General features: G+C 44.0%; 1 protein-coding gene across 1 annotated transcript; it reads right to left on the reverse strand.

Annotated features, from left to right (window-relative positions):
* Positions 1 to 2,771: 2,771 nt before the first annotated feature.
* Positions 2,772 to 3,320, reverse strand: LOC137360692 (rRNA 2'-O-methyltransferase fibrillarin). The gene has a single exon (XM_068026013.1). The coding sequence runs from the start codon at positions 3,199 to 3,201 to the stop codon at positions 2,812 to 2,814; it is 390 nt and encodes a 129-aa protein (XP_067882114.1). The 5' UTR covers positions 3,202 to 3,320; the 3' UTR covers positions 2,772 to 2,811.
* Positions 3,321 to 11,097: the final 7,777 nt, after the last annotated feature.

Genomic DNA, 11,097 nt, shown 5'->3' on the forward strand with positions numbered 1-11,097 from the left:
TATTAAACACAGATGGTTTGTAAATGCTTTCTACCGATATTTTTATTCAAGTTTTCTTTTTTTCCGAAATTAGCACAGATGAAGAAAATAGGGCCGATATTGACCAAAGTGAGATTATGTCTACTGAATCAGCAGTTTGAAATTCAATGGTAAAAATTGACATATTGCCCTTAGATGATACTGGAGCATTTTAGCAGGATTATAAATGAGTTGTTGGTATTCAATTCAGAATACCTTAACGCATGCCGTGGCTTGATAAGGCTCATTAAACAACAGTTGCCTAAAGGGTTTGGTTTAGACTCAATGCCTATGACCTTGATTGCATAAGTCAAATGCGACTGGAAGAATTCACATACTTTGTAGATCATGCACTTCTCAAGGTGATCATGCAGAGAATTCTTAGGGATCAGAGGCACCACCACTATGTGCTGAAAGTATTTGGTGGTCAAAAGTACTTTTTGCACTAATGCTGAAACACTAATTTGCACTAATGATACCTAAATAACAACAGTGACTTGAAAAAGTACTTCATTGGCTGTGAAAAACTCAAAGAATGTGAAAAGCACTAAATAAATGCAAATTAGATTAGAGATACAGCACTGAAACAGGCCCTTCGGCCCACCGAGTCTGTGCCGAACATCAACCACCCATTTATACTAATCCTATATTCCTACCAAACATCCCCACCTGTCCCGATAGTTCCCTACCACCTACCTATACTAGTGACAATTTATAATGGCCAATTTACCTGTCAACCTGCAAGTCTTTTGGCTTGTGGGAGGAAACCGGAGCACCCGGAGAAAACCCACGCAGACACAGGGAGAACTTGCAAACTCCACACAGGCAGCACCCAGAATCGAACCCGGGTCCCTGGAGCTGTGAGGCTGCAGTGCTAACCACTGCGCCACTGTGCTGCCCCATTTGAAATTGTTATGATGGTGCTTCTATATTTTTTGTTGAGTAATTTTTTTGAGGACTCATATTTAAATTGTGGAGATGGATTCATTGGAAGGCTGAAGATTTCATAGAAGTTAGATTTGCTTTGTTGTCGACAGTTTGAGGGGAGACGGTGGCATAGTGGTAATGTTATTAGACTAGTAATCTAGAGCCCCAGGCTTATCCTCTGGGGATATGGGCTCGTATCCCACCATAGCAGATGGTGAAATTTGAATTCAATTAATAAATCTGGAATTAAAAGCTAGTCCACTGGTTCACTAATAATGTCCTTTAGAGAAGGAAATCTGCTGTTCTTACCTGGTCTGGCCTACATGGGCAATAAATGCTGGCCTAGCAGTGACACCCACATCCCACAATAAAAAATAAAACCGTCATTGGAAAGACACTGAGATGTTGTTTAAAAACAACCGTGCTGAAAATCATATGATTTAAGCTCAATAAACAACAGAAACCTTGGTGACCTGGAGAAGATGTTTACAGAGAAACCATATGTCAAGGTTTGTGGAGGTCAAGAGGTTGACTTTCTGTTTTGGGGTTTGGATTGTTTTCAGTTCAGTTGGGGTGTGGACTGTTTTGAAGACAGTTACTGTTTGGCCTGACAAGGAAAAAGAAATCCCCCAGCTCATCTTTCCTGCACATCTCTAAAGAACCCTGAGAGGTCCAGTGTGTCAGTTCATCTCTTTTCTCCTGTCGCAGAGAAACGCTGCATATCGAATGTGTGGGAACTAAAACCCCTAATGCTGCATTTCTTCTGAGACACTGGAAAAACCTGCCAGATAAATCCTTGATGCCTCCTGAATGAATTGCTCCAGAAAAGGATCCCAGTGACCCGTCGCCATATACCCGGATGCCAGACAAAAAAAGGGACATCTGACATCCTTCCATAGCTTCTCTTTTTTCTTCAAGAATTAGCAAGTATTTGGCCAAAGGTTCTTTTGTCTTTTCTTTGAAACTGACCTCTGCAGAGAGAATTTCTGTATTTTCTTTCAGTGTGTATGTGTATGTGGAGAATTTTAAAAGGGAACTTTTTTCATATTTCAATCTGTGTGTTAACGGTTTGCTTCATTAGTGGATAAGTCTTGTTTGATAATAAACTGATAATTTTATTGTTTATTAAAGAAACCTGGTTGGTGTATTTTATTCTGGGATAAAGAGTAAATAATTGACTGAATCGGTAACTGGGTAAACATTTTAAAAATATATGTTATGACCTGCAGAGACTAGAAAAGGCAATGCACTCCTCCCACCTCGCTCATACCAAAATTCGTTCTTGTGCCATTTTTGCTAGTAACTGCAGTTTGGTATCAGTCCAAAAGTTTAAGAGAGGTCACTAGCATTGCTGCATTAACCTATGCAATATAAGGCAAATACAATATGCATATAGTTGTGTGTCAATGAGGCTTTATGTATTGATGCTCCCCTGGTGGCTTCACGAAAATCATTATTCTGATCTGTGAAATTAAAACACGCTTATAGGGCTGAATTTTAGTTCCAGGGTCCCGATCCCGAAGCCGAGATGAATTTTGTAAGAACCTTGAAGAGATTTTGGAGGAGGTGGCCAATTAAGAGGCCGCATCTGAGAGCCCTGTCCAATTAAGGATGGCAGGAGGACGCCGCAGCCATGAGATCCAATGAAAACGCCTGAGGCTCTGGGTGGCGGGCAGCCCACCTGGAGAGGTGGGTACAGCTGATGTAGCTGGGGGACTGTGAGGGCGCCTTAAGATGGAGGCACCCTCTAACGACTTGTAAATGATACAAATTATAGCGTGGCCACAGCTGTCTTAATGGAGATGACAAAGTGGCCGCCCACTTTGAGAAACTGGTGTGCGTTGAGTGCCACAATCCTGCACTGGTCTAGTGTGCCACATCTGCGAAGATAACATCCACCATTCCCAGGAGCATGCGGTACTTGTGTGGGTGCCTGGCATCCTCGATGATCGGTATGATGTTTGTTCTCTTCTTGGCCACATTGATGAGATCACGGCCAGACCGGTGAGAGAATTCAACTGCGTAAACCAAGCCATCAGGTCCCACAATATCCGACACATGGGAAACAGTGGTGCCGGACGCTGCTCCCAAATACAGCACTTTGGCTCCGGGCTTGATGTGAATCTGGTCGATGCCACCGAGGATCGCAGCCGCGAGTTTCGACCTGAAAGGGTTCCACGCTCTGTACTCAATCTTCGTCTCTGCTTCCTCCACCCCAATTCTCTTCTCTCCATACACGGACTCTCCTGGAACCATGTTCCTCGTCACCAAAGCATCCTCCTTCCCATAGCATATAAACACACCTTCATGCCTGTGTGGCTCCACTGTCACCTTTACTCCACCTCGGAATCCTCCTCTTCCTCCATGACCTCCTCTTCCTCGCCCCCCACCCCTGCCTCAGCCACCTCCTCGTCCTCCGGGAGATCTGAAACCACCACCTCGATCTCCTCGGTCACCGAAACCTCCACGGCCTCCGAAACCACCCCTTCCACCCCCACCACCACGTGGAGAGAACCCTGGTTTCATGCTGTTCTGATCCTCCCCCAGTCCCCGCCGCGTTAGGCCATCATTGCAGTGGGGGAAACCCCCTCCACAAGATGACCTGTGCCATGGCTATGGCCTTCACAGCCCAGCAGATCCAGGCTGGGCTGCTCTGCAGGATATATCTCTGCCCTTGCGCCCCCACCCCCCCCCCACACCCACAGTCCCCACCCCCAGCCTGCCACTGAGAGGCAGCCACCATTCAATCTATGGGCTCCAGGCACATTGGGGCTTGTCTGCCATCAGTAAATCCAGGCGGCTTGTGAAGCATACCCTCAATTGGCACCTTAATTGGCCACTTGTCACCCTTCTAGAAGCTGCCTTGCTGAAAATAGGCCAGAGAGGGGAACATGCTGGCAGACTGGCTGGTGGCGACAAATTGTTGGCACGCCTGATGCTGAACCCGTCTTGTTAATCTGTCAATTGTATATCAATTGTTTGATTATATGCAGGTGGAGGGTGTTATTTGGGATCATACTTGAGCACTTATAAGCAGACACTTATTGAGACTGGTGTAGGGTTTTGAGTGAGGAGCTACATGTTTGTAATTCTTTTATTCTGCACAATAAATGTGAAACTGATTAAAGATAGGCTCCAGCATTATCATTCCATAACCAGCTTTCTGGATGAGGACACACCTTGGGATAAAAATTTTGCCCATAATGTCAGTGAAGAGAAACTTTATCCGCAAACATTTTTTTAAGTTCGTTTACAGACATTGTTGGCAAGGCCAACATTTATTGTCCATTCCTATTTGTCCTTGAATGTATGTATAGTGAGTTGTTTGATTCAACTGAGGGGCTTGCTTCCTAAAGGACGAAAGTGAACCAGTTGGGTTTTTATGATAATCTGTTAGGTTCATGGCTTTTGACTGATACTAGTTTTTTAAATTCCAGATTTATTTAATGAATGGAATTCAAATTCACAAGCTGCCATGCTGACCTTTTAACTCAAAGACTCATGGATTTTTAGTCCAGACTTCCAGATTACTAGTCCAGTAACATAACCACTATATTACCATATCCCCTATCTGTACACATCGGTAGCAGTTTTACAAGATAAACATTTAAATAAGCACAAGAGCCCTTTAAACCATTCCTAGATGGCTGTCCTTCTGACAAGTACCACCATCTTACACTCATTCTTAATATCAGCATTAGAAGTTGCAGACATTTGTCTCTATAACTTCTAGGAATGTGTGATGTTAACCTTTTGAAATTCCTTGTCAGATGATCCATAACTTGTCCTTTGTTCATGTTGACTAAATACAATTATCTCCGTAAGAATGCTTATTCATTAAATTTTCTGTCATACTTAAGCTGATTACAAATTGCTTACAGGTGCTTACCTTAATTAATCATAAGAAGAACAGTGTACCATTGAGTCCTAACATGGCGCAGCTAAGCTACATGCTATGTGCAATTAAGAAAAACTTTGGATTTATATAGCGCCTTTCGTGACCTCAGATCATTCCAATGCGCTTCAAAACCAGTGAAGTACTTTTGAAGTGTTATCACTGCTGTAACAGAGGAAAATGAGCAGCCAATTTGCAGACAGCAAGGTCCCACAAACAGCAATGTGATAATGACCAGATAATCTCTTTTGGTAATGTTAGTTGAGGGATAAATATTGGCCAGGACACTGGGGAGTTGATACCCTGCTGGATGTCGACTTCAGTATTTAGAGACCATAGAGGAGCAGTGAGATTTAGGAGCCCAAGTACAGAAATCACTAAATGTGGACAGGTACAAAAGATAATTTAAAAGGCTAATGGAATGTTGGCCTTTATCTCGAGGAGGGCTGCAATACAAAGGGTTGGAAGTTATGATACAATTATATAAAGCTCTGGTTAGACCCCATTTAGAGTTCTGCATCCATCTCTGCACCTTAGGTAGGGGCAGCATAGACTCACCAGAATGATACCAGAACGAAAAGGTTTAAATTATGAGGACAGATTGCATAAACTAGGGTGTAGTCCCTTGAGTATAAAAGAATAAGGGTGATCTAATGATGTTTTTAAGATGATTAAAGGAATTGATTGGGTAGATATAGAGAAACTGTTCCCTCTGGTGTGTCAGTCCAGAACAAGGGGGCAGCACCTTAACACTATAGCTAGGCTATCAGGAGAGATAGACTCATAGAGAGATACAGCACTGAAACAGGCCCTTCGGCCCACCGAGTCTGCCCATCAACAACCCATTTATACTAATCTGACATTAATCCCATATTCCCTACCATATCCCCACCTTCCCTCAGTTCTCCTACCACCTGCCTACAGTAGGGGCAATTTACAATGGCCAATTTACCTATCAACCTGCAAGTCTTTGGCTGTGGGAGGAAACCAGAGCACCTGGTGGAAACCCACGCGGTCATTGGGAGAACTTGCAAACTCTGCACAGGCAGTACCCAGACCTGTGAGCTGTGAGGCTGTGGTGATAACCACTGCGCCACTGTGCCGCCCAGGAAGCATTTTGCCACACAAAGAATAGTGGAAATCTGGAACTCTCTCCACCAGAAAGCTGTTGAGGATGGTCAACTGAAAATTTTGAAACTGAGAATAGGTTTTTAATAGGTAAGAGTATTAAGCATAATGGAAACAAGGCAGTTAGATGAAGTTGAGACACAGATCAGCCATGATCTATAATTGAATAATGGAACATACTTGAGGGATCAAATGGTCTACTCCTGTTGCTATGTATTTTAGTCCCCAGCTGCTGGGCCTGGGACATGAACCCTTCACATTCAGTCTCAGAGGTAGGAATCATACCACTCAACCAAAGGCTCAGTCACTCACTCTAATTCCACATGTATGATAATGTAGTTATTCCACATATATTAAAATGTCAGGAACATAGCATAGTGGTTATGTTACTGGACTAGTAATTGGAAGGTCTGGGACTAATGATCTAATGACATGAGTTCAAATCCCACCACAGCAGCTGGGCAATTTAAATTCAGTTAATTAAATAAGTCTAGAATTTAAAAACTTACTAACAATAATGGTGAGCATGTAACCACTGGATTGTTGTTAAAAACCCAACTGGTTCGCTAATGTCCTTTATTGAAGGAAATCTGCTGTCCTTACTTGGTCTGGCCTACATGTGACTCCAAACCTACAGCAATATGATTGACTCTTGACTGCTCGCTGAAATGGTCGAGCAAGCCATTCAGTTAAGGGCAATTAGGGGTCAGCAAGAATTGCCAGCAATGCTCACATCCCTCAAGTAAAAAAACAAGGACTAGCAGAGTGGAGTTCAGACATTCAAAGGCTACACCTTGTTTTAGTGACACCTCCCTTAATGTGGGGTTTGTAAAGGCCCGGAGATAGTACTCGAAAAATTAATTGGATTGAAAATTGATAAATCCCCTGCACCAGCTAAGCAACATGCCAGAGTATTGAAGGAGGTGGCTATGGAGATATCTTTCAAAATTCTATAGATTCTGGAGGGGTTCCTACAGACTGGAAAGTAGCAAATGTAACCCCACTATTTAAGAAGGGAGCAAGGGAGAACACGGAGAACTACAAACCTGTTAGTTTGACGTCAGTAGTAGGGAAAATATTAGAATCTATTATAAAGTATGTGATAATTGGACACTTGGAAATAATAATGATATGATTGAGCAGAATCAACAAGGATTTGTGAAAGGGAACTCATATTTGACAAACCTGTTGGAGTTTTTTGAGGCTGTCGCTTGTAGCATAGATAAAGGAGAACCAGTGAATCTGGTGTATTTGGATTTTCAGAAGACTTTTGATGAGGTCCTACACAGGAGGTTAATAAACAAAATTAGAGCACATGGAATTAGGGGTAATATACTGCAAAGGATCGAGAATTGGTTAACAGACAGATAACAGAAAGTAGGAATAAACGGGTTATTCTCAGGATGGCAGGCTGTGACTAGTGGGGTACCACAAGGATCAGTGCTTGGGCCACAGCTGTTCACAATCTATATAAATGATTTGGATGTGGAGACCAAATGTAATATTTCCAAATTTGCTGATGACACAAGACCAGGTGGGAATGTAAGTTGTGAGGAGGATGCAAGGAGGCTTCAAGGGGATTTGGACAGGCTAAGTGAATGGGTGAGTACATGCCAGATGGAATATAATGTGAATAAGTGTGAAATCATCCACTTTGATAGAAAAAACAGAAAGGAAGAGTATTTCTTAAATGGTGATTGATGTCCAAAGGGATCTGGGTGTCCTTGTTCATGAGTCACTGAAAGACAGTATGCAGGTGCAGCAAGCAATTAGGAAGACAAATGATATGTTGGCCTTCATTGCAAGAGGATTTGAGTACAGGAGTAAAGTTGTCTTGCTGCAATTGTATACAGCCTTGGTGAGACAGCACCTGGAATATTGTGTACAGTTTTGTCCTCCTCATCTAAGGAAGGATATACTTGCCATAGAGGGAGTGCAACTGAGGTTCACCAGACTAATTCCTGGGATGGCGGGATTGTCTTATGAGGAGAGACATTTTTTTTTTGTTCCTGGGGTGTGGGCGTTGCTGGCCAGGCCAACATTTATTGCCCATTCCTAATTGCCCTTGAGAAGGTGGTGGTGAGCTGCCTTCTTGAACCGCTGAAGTCCATGTTGGGTAGGTATACCCACAGTGCTGTGAGGAAACTGGGCCTGTATTCTCTAAAGTTTCTAAGAATGAGAGGTGATCTCATTGAAACTTACAAAATTTTTACAGGGTGTGACAAGGTAGATGTGGGTAGATGTTTCCTCTGGCTGTTGAGTCTAGAACCAGGGGACATAGTCTCAGAATTAGGGGCAGGCCACTTAAGACTGAGATGAGAAGGAATTTCATCACTCAGAGGGTGGTGAATGTTTGAAATTCTCTACCCCAGAGGACTGTGGAAGCTCAATCATTGAGCATGTTCAGGACAGAAATCAATAGATTGGATACTAATAACATCAAGGGATATGGGGATAGTGGGGAAAAATGGCGTGGAGGTAGACGATCGGCCATGATCTGTTTGAATGGTGCAGCAGGCTGGATGGGCTGAATGGCCTAACCCAGCTCCTATTTCCTATGTTCCCAACTGCTGGGAGGAGGAAGCCTGCAGGTGAAACAAAAAAGGCGTGACTGGAGGTTACCCATGAAGCCAGCAGTAGGAACATGGCACCACACCCATGGATTCAATGCTGAAAGTGGTTTGATGACCTAGCAAGGCAGGAAAGATGAGTGACACATTCACCTACATCCTGATGTGCATATCACCCCAAACTGCTCGCTCTGCCTTCTCAAGCCTACTCCAGCACCTCAGTTCTCACACCAACTTACCTTGCACGTACACCCATCCCTCTCAGCAGCAATTCATGTCTTAGTGTTCATTACGAGTGAAAAGGCCACTTACCAGCCAGAAACCAAAAATGGGCAAGAACAGAAAGTGGTGGAAAAAAACTAATATTCACCTGGCTCAAAATTAAAACAGAAACTAATCTAGCATGTGTGACACACCCATGTGCATACCCTTGTCCAACTAGAAATCTTTACTCCTCCTCTTCGTAGCACTTCTATGTGGTGCAACCACTGTGGCTTCAGCAGAGGTAGGGGGAGATTGCTCACAGCCCTGCTCTGACTGCTGAGATGCTCGGTCAATGGCCTCTGGATTTTGAAGCCCGTGAAGGCCCCAGCAAAGACTTCTGCCACTGCACCTGTGCAGGGGCAAACTTGGCCATTGGCACATGAGGCAGCACGTGGGGCACTGACTGAGGTGGTGGGGGGCAATGGATGAGAAGTGGAAGTACTTTGAGTGGAGTGCCCACTTGCATGTCCCCTTTCACCACCATCCCTCTCATGGCCCAGCCACACTTCCCTGCCAGAAATGAGTTGGAGAGCACTTAGATACACATCAGTGGGGTGATGAATGGCCAAGGCTAGGTTATCATGCATCCTATTTAAGGTGGTGTTCATAGTGTGAAAGCCATTGGTGAAGGCCTGCATGAACTCATTTGATTGCCCCATTTAATGCCCCGTGTAGGTGGCCAATCTTTTCATGGACGAAGGCATCATTGTAAAGGCCTGCAACATCATGTCAGTCAAGCTTCAGACAGACTGCTCCCATCTCTCTGCAAGTGTGCACAATACAGCTGGAACCAGCTCATCACACATTTTATGCTGCTACTCCAGAAGTATACTCAACGTCAACAGGAAAGGTACAGCATCTGCATCCAGCTGAGCAGAGTTTGGAGAATTCTGTGGCTTCTGACCCAGACACTCCACTGCTGTCCCTGTGATCATGAGGTCTCTTAATTGCCACATCTGTGCAGTCGATGCTGCCCTGCATCTGAGGGAAACCAGCCAGAGCCGCAAACCTGAGTGCCCGCTCATTCTGACTGGTGACATTGCAGGGAAAGTTTGAATAATTACCTGCTCTGATAAACAAGCCCTGAGTCATCTGTCTTATGCATTTGTGTGTGGCCGACTGTGAGATCCTGCAAATGTCTCCAGCAGATCCTTGCAAGGATTCAGAGGCAAAGAAGTTGAGGACAGTGGTAACTTTGACAGTCATTAGTAAAATGTGACCACCAGGTCCAGGTGGCGGCAGGTCTGTTGGGAGCAGGCTGCTGCTGCTAATGCTGGTCATCTTGATCCTCATCTGAGGTCCAAAGTAACACAGCGTTAGTGGCACCCTTGCTGAACTGATAGATCAGAGCTCCAAAGTGCAGATCAGACATACAAACCACCAAAGTGGAGATGACACCTACAAAGTTGAAAAAGCAACCACTCAACACAAGCAATCTGAACAAAGCCTTTCACACAAGCAGGTAAGCAAGCAGCTCCGAGGTGTCAGTACTTATTGTCATATGACCCTATCGTGTCTTCAGCCTTTGTTGTGCTCTTGCATTGTTTTCACTGGCGAGTTCCTGGAAGTGTGGGAAACCCATGAACCCACAGTTAAATTGAAAAAGCCATGTTAATATCACTATAATTGACTGATTAACATATTGACATTGACAACCTGCCTCTCCTGAGGGGATTGCTCGTACGCAGTCTAATGCCCTGCAATGAAATGGGGAAGTCAGTGGGTTGAAGCCTGCTTCCCGACGGTATTTTTCCAGAACTTAACCCCCAGCTGTACCCAAAACCCACACACTCACACACGTTAACCCCCCCACCCCACCCCCATCTGCTAACTTTAGCAGTTAAATTTGTAGAAAACTGCACAGCTCTACAACATACCAAAAAAAAACCTTTGCCTGAATTTCTCATTCAGCTACAATATAGACTATCAGATTCCAAAGACTACAGTCATCATTAACTATCAGTCAAAGGAAGTACTGAGTGACAGTGAGAGTGCTTTGGAGCTGCAATGCACTCAGTTTGTAACCCATTAAGAGAGAAGACATTCATCAGCCTAACATAACATTGCTTTCTGGCCATATTGTGCAGGCTAATTTTTCTACCAAGCCATCAATTCATTGGCTAGTCCCAGAAATCCTTGCCTATTACAGCATGGTGATCCATCACTTTAAATACTTTTCTGTTTCCACTATGCTGTGAAATTGTGGAATTGCAGCCTTTCTTTTTCACACTGTCTATGCCCAATCAGATTGTGAAATCATGTTATCAAAAACCTAATGAAGACTGCAATCCAAAA

The sequence above is a fragment of the Heterodontus francisci genome, chromosome 1, assembly GCF_036365525.1.
Source record: "Heterodontus francisci isolate sHetFra1 chromosome 1, sHetFra1.hap1, whole genome shotgun sequence".
Classification (NCBI taxonomy): Eukaryota; Metazoa; Chordata; class Chondrichthyes; order Heterodontiformes; family Heterodontidae; genus Heterodontus; species Heterodontus francisci.